This window comes from Cornus florida, unplaced genomic scaffold (assembly GCF_030987335.1).
Source record: "Cornus florida cultivar Cherokee Brave unplaced genomic scaffold, ASM3098733v1 CherokeeBrave_3.0.0_Hap2_Chr11, whole genome shotgun sequence".
Classification (NCBI taxonomy): Eukaryota; Viridiplantae; Streptophyta; class Magnoliopsida; order Cornales; family Cornaceae; genus Cornus; species Cornus florida.
The window spans coordinates 89,691,249-89,707,906 of NW_026775581.1; the positions used below are offsets into that span (position 1 = coordinate 89,691,249).

Here is a 16,658-nt window from a genome sequence, read left to right on the forward strand (position 1 = left end):
CGTTTAAGACCATAATTTATTTATTGTTGAAATAGATTTGCTCTTTTTTTTTTCCGCTCATCTTCAATTCTTCACCATTACAACTTTCCTTCTAATCAAATTCATTTGTTATTTTAATATTGTTATTTAGGGTACTTAATATATAATTGAAAATATATATACTAATGAAATAAGGGTATTTAAGTAATTTGCCTATCTAAATAGGGCAGGGCGACCTCCCCTGCCCAAATAAGCAAAACGGTCCCCCAAAAATAGGGCGGGGTGGGCCAGGTAATTGAGGGGTAGGTTAAATTGCCATCACTAGGGGTTATCATATTTATGTGAGAAAGATATACATGATATATTAGGGTGTGACTATGAGCATGATTCGCAGTATTGTTTACGGTCACGGTGTAACGAATTCGGACAAAGTCAGTGTAAACTGATTTGAGAATTCATTCCTTTTTGATTATTGAGTAATATTTTCATATTGAGTTTAGGGTAACATCGACACGAGGTTGGTCTATACACACTTGTTTTATGTGGATGTGCCCATAGAAGACCACTGGGGATATGAGTGGTATCTTGGAGTAGTAATGGTCTCTATTTGCACTTGCACATAGGTCATACGATTTTAGAACAGTGCTTGCAAGCCTCTCATTATCCAAATCAGTTCTTTCCTACTTAATTTATTATTATTGTTTCTTGATTTTATTATTGAATTCATATTATATTATTAAGTAATTTGTTATATATAAATTCTATTACTTATTGTTATATTCATGTGTACTTAAATTAATGTATTATTAACTCATTTTATTGAAAATCATTATTGTTCCTTGATGTATTATTTGTTGATGATTCATGAATAAAATTTGTTAATTTATTCGTAATTTGTTATAATTATATCAAATTCTCCAACACTAAGAACCCAAATCCATTTGGGGTTATATATGTTACATTATGTGTATATACATGTTATATATAGAGAGAGTAAATGAGTAAGGAAAGAGATTGAGAGAAAGGAGGAGGAGGAGGTGGTGGTGGTGGTCAATGATATATAGAGAAAAAGTGAGTAGAAAGAGTGAGAGAGGAGAAACATGAAAGGTAATATATGACATTAGCAAAATATGTTATTGACTTAAGTTGATTATTACAGGAAAAATTTCTTATAATTTTACAAAGAGAGGTCTTTATAATTATAATAAATTATAGAGAGATAATTTATTCTTAAATAAATTGTCACAATAATTCAACAAAATCGTACGTAGTACTATTCTTTTTCATTTTCTTTTCCTTATTTTTTTTTAATCGAAAAAAAAAAAAAAAACGCCTAACTTTCCGAACAAGAAAAAAAAAAAAAATTACACCTACGGCGATGGTTGGGTTCGAACAAAAACACAGCCACAAGACAAAACCCTCCCCTCTCTCTCCCTGAACTACTTGCAGCCAAAAAGAATGAAATTTAGGGTTTATCAGAGATTCTCCCTCTTCGCGCTCAACACACGTCTCAATCATCTATATCGACAGCGTCGCTGCTTCACTTCATTTTTCCGGAAGGCACAAATCACTCAAGCTCCTAGAGCTTCCATCAATGGCGGAAGTGGTGGCAGTTCTCAAGGTCGTTTCTCAACCCCATAATTTCCCACATTGTTCCGTTTGGACAGTAAGAAAATGTTAGAAAATAAAAGAAAATGTTTGGAAAGAAATTAAGCATCCATAACCGATAAGTCTAACAATATGCACTCGACTAAGCCCAAGACAACAATATTAGGTGTTTTTTTTGGGTACAAGTTTCTCGGCAACCAAACAGAGCTTTCTCTGTTGCTGATTTTCTTAATACTTTCTTACAGTTGTTATCACTTACACTTTTCTTAATGCACACACAGCTAGAGTTTTTGATGAATCATAAGAAGTTCATTTATTTTTTTGGGCAAATTGTGTAAAAAGTCAAGATTATAAAATGTTTGTGTCCAAATTTGGCAGAACATATGGCATTTCAGCATAATGATATTCTGTGGAAAACCAGAGAAAGGGAATTATGTGACATGCACTTATAAAAGCATGATTTTTCATTAACTGTTTATCCTTCACTTATTATCTATTTTGCTGTGAAGATCATTATTGATTTTGTTTGCAGGTAATCCTTTTCTTTTGCCTGGTGCAACTGTGGCAACTATACTGATGCTTGGCACTCTTCATGCTCGTCGTCTCTATGTTGACAAAAAGGTACAAGGCACGCATACACCTACATAACGCATAATGATTAGCAGATGCAAACAAGACAGTAAGATATTCTTGTAAACTTCGTTAAAATATCATTTTGTTGGTCAATTTGTCCTCTCTGTTGTAATGATGAATAAAAGATTTGTTAAGTGACCAGATCCTTTAGTTGTTTAGTTCAATCGGATTAACAATTCTTACGATAAAACATTTGAAGTTTTGAACTTGCTAGTTGCTGTTAAACTTTATTCTTACGACTAATCTTTCTACTGTCAATACTAATTGAACGCAAATTCTGCAGATTTGTGAAGAACATCTCTCTCTCTATATATTCCCTTTTGTTTCTTTCTCTTATTTTGCAACTTTTTGTTTTCCTTCAATAATTATCTGCTTCCAGTTTACTGATCAAAGGGTTAAGAATTTCTCTGCAACATTAATCTGGTAGGTTATCGGCTTCCAGTTTACTGATCAAAGGGTTAAGAATTTTCCATCTGCAACATTAACCTTACCAGAAGTTAATTATGCTTTCTTGGGTCAGCTATGTGAATCCTTGTTTACGACTTAGCTCTTTTTTAAGAGCCATATTGTCTGTTAAACTATTGGCAGTCATCTTGCTTATCTAAAATTATGGTAATCGTGTCTTTCTTGCTAAATTGACCCACAATCACATCGTTTTTCAGCTTTTCAACTTGAATCAGGCAGTCCATTGTACTAATGCATTCAATACAGCCAAGTCCCCTGTAGTAAATGCACTTGCTAAAAATTTTTGAGGATTCCTTTTCATATGAGACAATTATTCTCTTGTTCTTCTTCTCTGTTTTTTTTTGGTTGGCTGCATATATTTTACAGCTGGCTGTCTATTTTCAACCACACTTCTTTTCACAGCCTTGGAGATTGCTTACTGAAGGTTGACACACTAAATAAAAAGGGTGGATTTAACAAGCCCTCTTTCTGATGGTTGAAGTAAATGATCTATGATGCTTTTTTTTTTTTTTTTTTAGCATTATGAATGACATTAAAGACAATTGTGGTACATTTTTTTTGGGTAGAATTTTAGAAATTGTTGGTGAATTACTGCCATTAACCTTTATATATATGTTTTAACCTTTGGCGTGCATTAAGTTAAACTTTTTACATGAGAACCTATGAGGTGGATATGGTGAGTTTGTATACTTTCCAAAAAAGAACAAAACGTTGATTCTGTTTCGAAATTTTCGGTTGGTATCAATAATTACTCTTAAAATTGTACTGGTCACTATACTTATATGGTGAGTTTTTCTACCCAATTATTAGTGATATATAAGAGGTAATTTTATTTGTTCCATTTTCTAGTTGAAATTTTCACCATATTCTCGATGTTAGCCATTTATCGTGCTGCAACATATCTCAAATTCTACCTCCCTAAAAAAACTTTTGACAATTTCTCTGTGTCATGTTAACACCCTTAGCTGTTTATATTGCAATGCCAGGCATATTGCCTGTGACCTCATTCTAAAGTATTCAGTGACAGTGGCCTTTCTTGGATTTTTTGCAGTTGTTTTTGTGTATTTGTCCACTTTGAGTGTGGGCAATCCTCACCTGATTTTATAATGCATGTTTCTAGGATACCACCACCTTGTCCCTATCTTCTGCTGCCTGCTCCAATCCTACTTGTTACATTGCGATCATCTTATTTTCCTTTCGTGTTACTCATCCTAAATTGAAAATATATTTTGAATTATCATTTGATCTTGAATCTTTATCATTATTTAATCACTTTATGTATTTTTTATTGAATTTATGTTTAAATTATATTGAATTTACATGTTATGTTAAATCATCAAAATGGAGTTTCTTTTCTTTTTGAATTTTTTTTAACAATAATTATTGTGATGTAGTCATTCATTTGCTGAACTTTTTTGCTTCTTGGGAGACAGATCGAAGAGGCAAGGGAGAAAGGAATTGAATTTGAGTTCCAACCTGATGTAAAAGTAATTTGCTTACATTCATCATCTCTAGCCTTTTTGTTATGTAAAAGTAATTTGCTTACATTCAGTCGTACAAATTTTTTAATAGTCATATCTAACCTATGACAAAATCTGGCCAACTTGTCGATTTCAGGCTACCTTTCTAAGGTTTCTACCTCTGCGCTCCATTTCAAGATTTTGGGGTTCCTTGACCAGCGTGGTAAGTGTTCAGTTATTTGAAAAGCTAAAAATTTGTTGTCGTTGATTTATTTATTTTTAATTGATATACGATGTTTGTTCTTCTTTTTTATCCCCTTTCATGATGACGACCTTTTAAGTACTCTATATAGTACGCACATAGCTGTGAAACCACATAATGTGGACATGAAGACATGTCATATTCTAAAAATTAGATTTGGACTTGGATTAGAGATGAGATGGCAATAAATAATTTTTTTGTTGTTTATGTGGGATTTTGGTTGATTTTTTCATATTTCTATTTGAATAATTGCATAACTCAGAGCTGAAGCTCAAGAAGTATTATATAACACATATATATCACTTAATGCTTACATTACCACTACTTGACAGAGGCTATGGCCTTAAATAGAGCGGAATGGAAACATAGGGTTCATGTAGCCAACCCCAAGTAATTGGGAAAAGGCTTGGTTGTTGTTGATTACATTACTCCTACTTATCATACAACTATATTTATTCTATGTAGAAATGTACTTCCTCTGTGACTCCGTCCCAATTTAATTGTCCCATTTTGAGATTCCAAGTATTTAACAGCACATGCGTTTATTGTATTGTTTCCTTTTGAAATTCCCAAGTAACCCTTTGATGTTTTTCAAAACTTGAAAGATATTTTTGGAAAGATGTAGTTGTACTTTTCAAATAGGACATGAAATTTGGGACAGCCAAAATTAGTCTATTAAAACAGGGACAGTTAATTTGGGACGGAGGTAGTACATCTGATATTACATTTATTTTAGGTATGTGTGTCTCTCTCCGGTGCATCTCTGCTGCTCCCAAGAAGTCTCCTGCTTCATGGGAAGAAATTAACTATCATATTAGAATCGAGTCACTTCATCATAGATGTCAGGTTGGTGTTAAAGCCTTATAATTACTTGTACATGTTTTTTATTTTAATAATGTTAATTACATTAAAATGTTATTAGGATAACTTGATGGAAAATTGATAGTTTGTATTTGATAGGAAAGGAATAATATCATAATATAATTTTATGATACTCAACATTTGTAACATATTTTCATGTCATATTCTATCTTCTATTTAAAATGAAGGCAGTCACATCTTAAAAACACACAAAGTCACAGTCTGATCCAGGCTTTCAGTTTATGAATGGCACATCTTCGACACTTAAATTTGTTGAGTAGCAACTAAGGCTCAAATCAGTATTATGAAAATCAATATGGAGTTATGCATAAGAGGTCAATGGTGGAAGCTAGCTATAATGAGGAGATTCAAGGAAAATTGTTAAGAGAAGAAAGGATATAAAGATGGAGTTCCGCATTCATGACTTGGGTAATACCTACAACTAGGTCCTTAGAGTTATGAAATGGTTTGTTTAGAAAAGAAAGGAGTTCCTAATATAAAGATATGGTAGAAGGAATGAAGAGTATGACGAAGTTGCGCATAGTAAGAAAATGAGATGGACAATTCTCAATATTTGTTTGATTTACATCCGAATGAACATTAAGCTCTAATATTCTTATCTTAGTTGGTGTTGAATCAACTTTAGTTATGGATGAATGAACTAGACACATTCATGTTGAGAAAAACTATGAGTGATGATACTGTTTTAATAATGAAACTGAAGTAGAGTAAGTGACAAATTAGAACTTTGAAACTTTAGAATGAAAAGATCTTAATATAAGTAGGACCAAAATAAGAATATGTGGGATCTACGTCTTAATAAGATGAATATTGCAATTTAGCTTTAGCATAAATAGCGATAAAATGGAAAGTAGTGTAAAGATTGATTGCTAAGAGATACTAAAGGATAAACATTTTTTTTTTTTACATGCTTGATACTTCATTATGGGCTATTGCCTAGTGCAGTGGTTAAATGCTCTGGCTGTCAAGTGTGAGAATGTGGTTTTGAAACCTTGAGAACGGACACTTTGTGCAAGTAATGTTTACTCCTCCTAGACTGTCAATTAATATTGACCGTACAGGGTAAAGACTCGGCTTGATACTTCTTTGGCGGAAGGAGATTGGTGGGATGTTGCTCAAAAAATTGTAGTATTTGTCAATGGAAGGAGTGTTCTAGAGTATTGCAAAATTGGTGTATAACTGCAAGGAAGATTTAGTGTGACTGCTATATGACCAGCCATGCATGCTTTGTAGAAAAGAATTTTGAGCAGTTAGTGACATATAAATGAAATGAGCATGTCTAAATTTTGTTGATATGGACGTGTAGAAGGATTAAATTATAAATAAACTGCATATGGGTAATAGGATGGGGGGTGTTGAAAGATATAAAAGATGAAGAGAGAAATCAAACATGAAGAACACAAGAATATCACGTAGTTCAGCCACTGGGACTTACATCCACGACACACAAAGCCCAAAGGGCTACATCTCTTTCATTACATTCTCTCTTAATTTTTGTATACAATGATCACCTCTATTTATAGGTGAAAGAATACAAGTGATAAATATGGAAAATGCATTGGTGGAGGATTCTTATAATAAATCCCATAAATCGCTCCCATCGTGCAAAAAAAAAAAAATCACTCCTGTTGTCCAATCAATATTCTATCATTGGCTAAAATCACTCCTATAATATTCTCATATCAATATTTTGTTAAGGAGTAATTTAAGGGTTTCTATAATAAGATTCTCCAACACACCCCCTTAAGTTGGTACATGGAGATTTCAACTCAAGTGTCCAACTTAAAACTAAATATGAAGTTGTTGAGAGTTTGAGACGAGTTTATCTGGAAATCCGAGACAAGTTAATCCAATTATCCGAGACGAGATTAGTTGATCCGAATATCCCAGACGAGCTGAGTTGATCCGAAGATCCAAGATGAGTATAGTATAGAGTAGGGTATGATAGACCTGTTCTTATACCATGTTGAAAGATATAAAAGTTGAAGAGGGAAATCAAACATGAAAAACATAAGAACATCACTTAGTTTACACACAAAGCCCACAGGGCTACATCTCTTTCATTACATTCTTTCTTAGTTTTATGGAAAATACATTAAGGGGATTCTTATAATCAATTCCATAAATCACTTCAATCAATATTCTATCACGGGCTAAAATCACTCATATTGATATTCTCATATCAATATTTTGTCTATGGAGTAATTTAAGGGTTCCAATAATAATATTCTCCAACAGTGGGAAATGGGTATAACATCAATTAGAGATACCAGTATAATAGAGAAAATCAATAAGAATGCTTTGTCAGATGCAAAGAAGACTAATTTTCAGTAATGAGGAAGAGTCCTGTTTGGCATTGGGAGAAATACTGACAAACGAAGTACCAAAATAAACTTGTTTCAGGATGTGAGGAGTGACATTGTGGTGAGTGGTTGTTAGTCCAAGACATTAGACTACATAAATAAATTAATAGCTAGCCGCTAATAACTAGGACTCTCAACAAATAAATTAGTAGCTAACCCCTAATTGTCGTCATGTTTATTAGCTTAGTCATCACCCTAAAGATCATTGAGCTATGGCTTTTGTGGTTTGACACTCGTTGGAAACTTAAAGCATGGGGCATCAAGAATGTAATTGTTCATATGCTTACGTAGTTAGTATTCTGGAAACCATTTGGTTGACAAACTGGTCTAGAATTTGAGAGCCAAACAGTTGGATCCTGAAAAATATTAGCAGCTCCTAAAAGGTTGCATCAAACATGTCTTTTCTTGATAAATGAAAAAATTGAAATTCTTGACATTCATATTTGCTGTGATCTTTTCTGGCTATTTAAATTTTGAATCATCTTCTTGCATGTGGCTAACATTTTTCCTGTAATTTTTTAATATTGCGTTACAGTAATATGGCTATCTTATTATTGTATTTTGGCCTAGTGGTTATTGGAGCCACTATGGAGCAGTTGCCTTGAAATCTGATCTATCTATCAATGAAGGACATGTTTGTCTTATTAGGATTATGAGTTAACTTCTTACATGTTTTAGATTAGTCAAACTTAAGTAATAAAGTAAACTTATGTGTTTTGAAGGTTTTTCCACGTTAAATCTTGGTGTCCTAATGTCAGTCGTAAAATTTTATATTCACTTGGATGAATGTTTAGTGGCCAATATGAAGTTCAAGCTTTTATAAAGAACAACACATATTTATATATGACCTCCTTTTTACCCTTTTAAAATTCCAATTCTGGTCTTCATTAGAGCCCGGTCAGATGCTGCAATCCGTCATTCATATATAGTAATCAAATATATGCAGATGGATCAAAGATATCAAATTGGATAATATGAAGTTTTCAGGGCAGACTCTATCCGCTTCCTATTTCTCCATTTGCAGCCACCCTCTTCTCCCCTGAGTTATTTGATGCCCGCATCTCATCGACCAAGAATTGTGTCCTTAACATTAATTATCTTACTTAGGGCATGTTCTTTTACTTCCTGTTTTCTACTGTCAATTTCTAAAAACGTAAAGTAAAAATCATGTTTACTAATGTAATTTTACTTTTCAACTTTAAGAAAGTAATTCCTCTTTTAATGAAGAAAAGAGAAAGTGAGGATTTGTTACTTTCTCTACTTTCCGCACTGTAGACGGGAAGTAATTTCTATCACTGTAGCCCTCTTCTTCTGGTCAACCATCATCCTCATTTTATATTCTGTTTCACCCTAAGAAATCAGAATCATTATTTTACTTTCTTAGAAATTAAAAATAGGAATTAATTCCTGTTAGTGAACAGGCTCTTAGTATTTTACCAGTCTCTTGGTGGTGTCACTCGTAAGACTTAGAAGCTCATTCCAGTGTATATTCTATGAAGACCCAGTCACTGAAACATCTTATTAGGAAATTTAGCTGTTTGTGGGTTGAAAACTGGTGATGTAAATGAACAATTTTTAAGTTATAATTATTTTTTAAGATTTTTAAGCCTTGCAGCTATTATAGCGATACATAATCTAGTAGATTGATTATGAGATTCTTATTTCTCATTTTATCGATTTTTGTGTTTCACTACTTATGACGATATTGGGATAACAACTCTTACTTCTCTTGTTTTGATGACAGTAAACACATGCAAACACACCACATGCACACACTCACACGTGTGTGTATGAAATTATGTACTTGTTTATTTTTAGTGGTTTATGGCCTAAAGAATAGGTCTTGGTCATGTGCTCCTATTCTTCAACATATTGTTGTTTGCAATGACTTGGTGTGGTGAATTTTTGTCATGGTGCTAAACATTGCCTGCTAAAAAATGTTCTTCAGGAATTTCCAATCTGGATGCGTCCACACGTTTATAGAGCATGGGCTCGGGCATTCCATTCAAGTATATTGTTTTCTTCTTTTATCTATTTTAATTGAATTGGTTGACACTGTTTTGATAGTTATAAGCAGTACATAGTTTGCAAGATAAGCTATGAAGGAAGAAAAATTATGGAATTCTCATTGTAATGCTTTTCAGACTTAGAAGAAGCAGCCTTGCCTTTGGAGGAATATGCATCTTTAAGGGAGTTCTTTGTTCGCACCCTGAAAGAAGGTTCCAGGCCTATTGACTCTGACCCACGTTGTCTGGTAACTGGTATCCAACTTCTTGGAGATATTATTGGTTCCATTTCTGTTTCACTCTGAATTGGTTCTCACAATTGGATACTGTGTTTTTTGTGATTATAGGTCAGTCCTGTGGATGGTACTATTCTAAGATTTGGAGAATTAAAAGAAGCAGGGGGTATGATTGAGCAAGTTAAAGGGTTTGCCTATTCTGTTCATTCTCTTCTTGGTGCAAGCTCATTCCGTCCTAAATTAGCTATAGAGGATTATCAAGAAGAGGGTAGTGGACAAGAAAGCACTCTTAGAGATGGGAGAAAGAGGTCATGGTGGAGAATCTCACTGGCTTCTCCCAAAATCAGGGATCCTGTACCAACATGGTAACCATATTCACATCGTAGATTATTTACCGGGTATCATCTCTATTTTATTAATGAATATATGTTAACAGTCATCTATATTATACAATAGACTGCAAAAGAGATAGACTGCATAGTTTTTCAGCATCAACTACTATGCTTTTAGTAGCCACTTGGGGACCTTTTCACTCTTGTATTTTCTATGCTCAGAGAATGTTTTCTGAAACACCTAGGACATGGATTTTATGTTCTGAATTGTTTTGTTAACATTGTAATCCGTAACTGCAAATATATATATATGTTTTATTTCTTGGTGGTTATGCCGGGGTGTCTTTTAGCATACTGGTTTACTGTAGAAAATTTTCATTTCTTCTTTTTCTTGATAGCCTTTTCATTTTGAACTCTCTAAATTCTTCAACCTAAAAGAGAAATTTTGTGTGGAATTTTATGTGGATGAACTTGGAAAACAATTGAGACAAGTTGGGTCCCCTGGGAAATTTCGGTGGTGCTGCAGAGCTGTTAAACCTTGGTAAGAAGTGGAATCAAGTCAGGTGGGAAGCAGCACAGCGTTTTGCCAATCCAAATGCCGTCTTACTTCTGAAAGATCTTTCTGGTGATTACTAGTTGAAGGGAATTTGATATTTCTTGGGAAGGGGGAGTGATTGAGGGTTTCTTGTTGAAATTGATGTTCTATGTTTCATGGAGAGTGTAATAGCTCATAGAATGTAATGGCCTCACTGGGCATCTTTCCATTGTTTACATTCTGTTTTATTTTCTTTCTTCTCTCTCTACCAGTTTCGAAAACTTGACTCAAAACCTTGACCTAGGGCTTGGGAGATAAGACCCAAAGCCACTAAGATAGAGGTAGACCGGTTTTGCTGACTGTTCTTTCTTTCTTCTTTTTAATAGACTGTTTTCCAATAAACTGAGAGAAAAGTTTGAACTATTAAAGTCTTTTCTCCTTATTACCAGCTGTTGATCAGCATCTTACACATCCTGCAGTAAGCACGTGCAAAATGGCATTTAAAAATTGCATTTATTTTTTTCATTCAAATGGCCCAATCTAAAAAGTTCATAGCAGGAGGAGGCGTCCGATTATAGTCACTTGGTGTTGTACGTGTAAGAGGGACAAGGAGTCGATGGATCATCTCTTCTTACATTGTCCCAGAGCTGGGGATCGTTGGAACATGCTGTTTGCCATTTGTGGGATATAGTGGGTCATGCCACAGTCTGTGTTGAGCTTGATTGATGCTTGGGGAGGGTGTTTAGATTCTCTGTACTTCTCTATTTTTTTTGGGTTCAGTGGGTCAAATTATAAAATTTTGTAGATTCTTGTCTTTTGTGGATAGCTTGAGGCTATAGTTTTTGGTTTGTGCAGTTGTTCTGTGCTGCATTCCCCGTTTGGGTGCTCTTCAATGAATTTTACTTATCAAAAAAAATCTAAAAAATCTAAAAAGTTCATATCAATGTGCTAGTAGGTCTAGATTTGCCATGCAGTATGTTGGTTCTCTTTCATTTCCAGGTTTTTGAACTTTCTAAGGATTTATTCTCTTTTACAATAATCATCTCTTTTATAATGATTATCTCCTTGTCTGGAGTCAGTCATTATGGGCAAGTGATTGGGGGTGCTGGAGTCATGTCCTAGTGTTAGGGTTGGTAGGAGATTTAGGTCTGTGTGGACGGCTGCACTACAGTGCTTATGAACAAACAATATTGTCTTATATAATAAGAAATATAAAGAAATATTGTTTTATGAGACATGCCCGAATCAAGTTTGAGCAGGACATGCCCAGCTTGTCATAAGGACAACTGCTTTAACAGTTCTTTTTTCACCCGATTGAAACCTGAGCCATAGTTATTAAACAAGTTTAGCTTGAGTAATGGTACACTTGGCTTGTAAACACAAGGCTAATATTTTTTGTCTGATTTTGAAATTATTTATATCCATTCATTGATAAAGGGTTGTTCTTTTAAGTGATTGATACCTGCACATGCTTAACGTAAGTGATGAATATAATATGAGTATGAAGTAATAAAAAAGTTAAAAAGTAATATTTCTCACAAACCAAGCATGAATTGCTTGAAAACACACTGTAGCTGGGTTCAAGTTACATAAGTTTGGGATCTCATGATGAGGTTAAGAATTTTTTTGTTCAGCATAGTGAAGCTTGAGCAGCCTAAAGATCAGTTTAGACAGTCTTACTTGCAACCTTACAAAAGGTGGTCTGTCTGAAGCAGAACAAGCACTCTTTTGATGGGAAGAAACTCCTGATTATAAGCTGAAGAAGTGATGTGCTGATTCATTATTTTTGTGGCTTTCAGAGAGCGATTCCAATGTCCAGAGTTTGGGTTGGAGTTGGTCTCCTTTGTGTACTTTGAAGTGCAATCAGGTTGCGCATCTCGTGTATTTTTTTTGATATTTTTATTTGTAAAAAAAAAAAAAAAAAAAAATGTCTTCATTTATAGTGCTCCAGTTCTTGAAATCCATAACCAGCTTGGAAATTAATCCGTTTCCTCTTCATCCGATTGTGAAACAATTAAATATTTTATTTATTACTGAATTATGCATATACTTTATTGCTTCTATTTGATGATATGCTGTGGTAAAAATTAAGACTTTTATGTTATTATGCGTTAATTCTACATTTTTATTAATCATTGCCATAAAACTTATATATTGCTTTAATTATTTGGTCTTAATGCTGAAATTTCATTTTAGATACTATGGTCTAAGATGACCTTGGCACTTGAGTTCTTATGAAACCATCACATCTTTCTGGTGTTGATATAATTAATCTTGTACCATATCTCTTAAGAAGCTGTATGTGTACCACAATAAATGATATGGGAAGAACATAAATCACTACAAAATAGTTCATGATCCAATTAGTTTGCAATTTGTTCTGTAAGTAGATATTTAATTTATATTGGACTGTATTTCAACACTGGACCAATTTTCTCTGTTATTGCTAATTGCTCTCTGATATAAATCAGAATGCAAGTCAACTTATGCATAAAATTTAATTGCAGCAGCCCAATGAAAGGCATTTTTTACTGTGTACTTTACTTGAAGCCTGGAGACTATCACCGTATACATTCTCCTTCTGACTGGAATGTTCTTGTTCGTCGACATTTTCCAGGTAAACTTATCTTCATTGTCTTTGTTGAGGGAACTCAAAATATCTGAACACAGTGAGGAAATGGTCCATTTATGCTAGGTCCATTATATGCACATATGTTGCTTTATTCTTTATTGAAATTGTTGAAGTTCCTTGGCATCTTTTGTGTCCTGTCTTTTTGTCTGTTCATATTTTATGTTCACCCTCTTTATATTTCTTTCAAAGATTGAAATAGATAGTGAATGGTGGTTGGAGAATAAAGAATAAAAGGTGAGGTGACATGTCCAACCCAAAAGAGTATGAATAGAAAACTCCTTGTTTTGTAGTGAGTTCTACCTTGGAGTCAGTTGATATGGTATTCAAGAATAATATGCAATCATTGCTTCTTCTTTTTTCCTAGTTGGTACTCACACACACTTGTCTCTTCTGAGACTTGAACCCCTGACCTCCCTTTGGGAGGTAAGAGGCTGATACCGCTAGGCCACTGACCCGTTGGTAATCATTGCTTTTAGATATATCCTTGCTTCTCTCTTCCATGGAAACCAAAATTTTTAACTGCCTAGTAATTTGTTCATTAAGTATTTGAATATGTTCCCGTTTCCTTTACAGGTCGCCTTTTCCCTGTCAACGAGCGCGCTGTAAGAACAATCAGAAACCTCTATGTTGAGAATGAAAGAGTAATTCCGATTTGCCTTTTTTTAACTTCTAATGAGTCCAATGAACAATATATAGAATATTTGCTTTTTTCCCCTCATTTTTATTGTTTTTTATTCTTTTAAAGATTCGGACTTGTGGGGAACACATTCTAATATGAACCTAGCAAAGTTTTCCATTTAAATATATTTAGTAATTTTATTATCATCACAAAAAGTGTTGGGGTGGGGAAACTTGATGACATGTCAACAGAAGGTGGAATGCGAAGGAAATTATAAAACAAAAACAAATGACGAGCCAAGTAATGTTTACTCAAGTGATACAAGTTAATGGTTCCAATGCTATATTTCCCTTGTGAGCAACACCAATTCACGTGAACCATTTGCTGATCCTGATCACTTGTCATTTAGCTATTTGAGTGAATTTATTATGTGTTAGGACACTGAAATGGTTGTGAGGTGTCCAATTGGATGGATTTAGAACAAAAATGATTTGCAGCATGAGTGATAATGCCATGATGGGGTCTATCAAACGTGTCAGTTCGCCAGATATTGGAACAGAAAAAAAGGATTAAATAGACTCCATGTCAAATTATGCACTACCATAACAGTCTGACAAGTTCATGGTTTTAAGGATACCTATATGTCAATATCCTTTCTTTTAATCTTTTCTGGTGAACTTTTAATCACTATTGATCTATCTCCGTTATCGTGTGTCTCAGAGATTGTTCTGTTTTCATATCACCAGGTTGTGCTGGAAGGTCAGTGGCAAGAAGGGTTTATGGCAATGGCAGCAATTGGTGCAACAAATATTGGGTCTATTGAGGTTGAGCCTTCTTTTGGCATGCTGAGCTTGCCCTTTAATTGGGCTCATACGCAATCAGTTTTGTTGCTGTTGGATCATCTTAATTAACTGAGACTGTTGCACTCTAATGCATAATAATGTTGGTGGGAAATAATTGATCTGTGGAACAAAGCCGCTACTTTGATTACTTAGTTATAGATTTTAGAGTAAAAACAATATTATTTTGAGTCATAAAAGGTAGTATTATAAACATAGATTTATTATTATTTTCCATTTTGGGTTTGGGGTTGGGGTGGGTGGTAAAAGACATAGTATTGTGACTAAAGAAAAGAGAAAAATGCTGATATATGACTTGTACTAACTGTATTGACAGCAATCGTTTCGACTTTTTTAATATAACTGGAATGTACATCTTCCGTATTAGACTTGGTTATCAAATCTACAATTGTTGTAAACTTTGTCTAATGGTGATACATGCTTAAGAAGCTTTTCTTAACATGCTGTTCACAAAACTGATCGATATTAACAACGATTAATAGGAAATTATTGGGGGTTAGACCTCATAACCTTAACTTGATTTTTGTCAATACTTGTGTGTGGCAGCTTTTCAATGAACCAGCACTCCGGACAAATCGGCCAAGAAAGAAGTTACTGCACTCGGAGCCCCCAGAAGAACGGGTGTATGAACCTGAAGGTGTCGGTGTGATGCTCAAGAAAGGGGATGAGGTTAGAAATGCACTTATATTGTATCTTCAAAAACTGAACCCATAATAAGTTCCATTTTTTGAAAAGGAGTATGGCATTTTCCATTTGCCTACAATTTCTTTCCTCCTTTTTTCCAGTTCCCAAAACATAAATTTTATCTTTATTATTAGGATTACCCTTGATCTTTTGTATATTAAAGGAAATGATACAAGACATGAAATTAGTTGCTTCCTATTTTACTGCCATGTATTTCAAAATTCCAGTAATTGCCATAACGACAACTTTGGTTGTTCCAATTATATGTATCAGGTAGCTGCTTTCAACATGGGATCGACAGTGGTGCTCGTCTTCCAAGCTCCCATATCAAAATCACCAGAAGACAAAGCTTTGTCATCAGAATTCAAATTCTGTATCAAACGTGGGGATAGAATCCGCATGGGAGAAGCACTAGGGAGATGGCATGATTAGCAGCAACCAGCATCACATTTTTTGTGCTCGTACAAGATTTCTGTTGAATCAATTGTCTACACAATTAGCTGAGACTTGGATTTCTATGATTTTGTTCTGTATTTTAATGGGTGGAAGGTGTTACAGAAAAATTCAGTTGATTCTAAGTGTTTATTGCTCAAATTTATTGTAGCTTCTTATCAGGATTTTATGGTAATGATTGACAAGGATTTGTTTAAACACTTTCCTCAGTATGCCAGAATTTAGTTGAACTGCACTAAACTTATCTGAAAGGTCTTGTTTGTGGGCTTATTGGTGATTTTTGTTGTGCATTACTTATCAAAAAAATTGTTGCTCATTACGTCAATTGGATGAACTAGAGGACATGAAGAAAGCCCAAAAGTATCGGCAGGGAATGATCCTAATGATCTGTTGGAAGTGATCATTTGCTTTAGGCGTTGGCTCAGTTCAGAGAAACACGACATTCACCAAACGACACTAACGATTACTGAATGTTTGTTCATTTTGTTTCTAAAGCAGCAGATTTTTGGAGCACATGATCTAACCACTTAGTCCAGGCTAAGTTCAGTTCATTGGCTCATCAGATATATCCCTCCAATTTGGCAAATATAAAACAAAACAAAGTAAAATGAAGAATCTCCTCCATTCACAAGAAATCATACAAAGAATC

The 16,658-nt window shown here is 34.2% G+C and overlaps 1 protein-coding gene across 1 annotated transcript; it reads left to right on the top strand.

The window, feature by feature from the left end:
* Positions 1-1,347: 1,347 nt before the first annotated feature.
* Positions 1,348-16,207, top strand: LOC132283351 (phosphatidylserine decarboxylase proenzyme 1, mitochondrial). Its single transcript, XM_059785290.1, has 12 exons — positions 1,348-1,600; positions 2,120-2,208; positions 4,119-4,172; positions 4,303-4,368; positions 9,601-9,661; positions 9,797-9,906; positions 10,006-10,259; positions 13,272-13,378; positions 13,967-14,034; positions 14,759-14,836; positions 15,419-15,541; positions 15,830-16,207. Exons 1-12 carry the CDS (start codon positions 1,438-1,440, stop codon positions 15,986-15,988), a joined length of 1,332 nt encoding a protein of 443 aa, XP_059641273.1. The 5' UTR covers positions 1,348-1,437; the 3' UTR covers positions 15,989-16,207.
* Positions 16,208-16,658: the final 451 nt, after the last annotated feature.

What these genes read in the sequence shown, in the direction of transcription:
- LOC132283351 (XM_059785290.1), top strand. Translation starts at nt 1,438, where the DNA reads ATGAAATTTAGGGTTTATCAGAGATTCTCCCTCTTCGCGCTCAACACA. An exon ending in GGCTCGGGCATTCCATTCAA is followed by an intron (nt 9,662 to 9,796) that starts GTATATTGTTTT and finishes AATGCTTTTCAG; the next exon opens with ACTTAGAAGAAGCAGCCTTG. An exon ending in AGGGATCCTGTACCAACATG is followed by an intron (nt 10,260 to 13,271) that starts GTAACCATATTC and finishes TAATTGCAGCAG; the next exon opens with CCCAATGAAAGGCATTTTTT.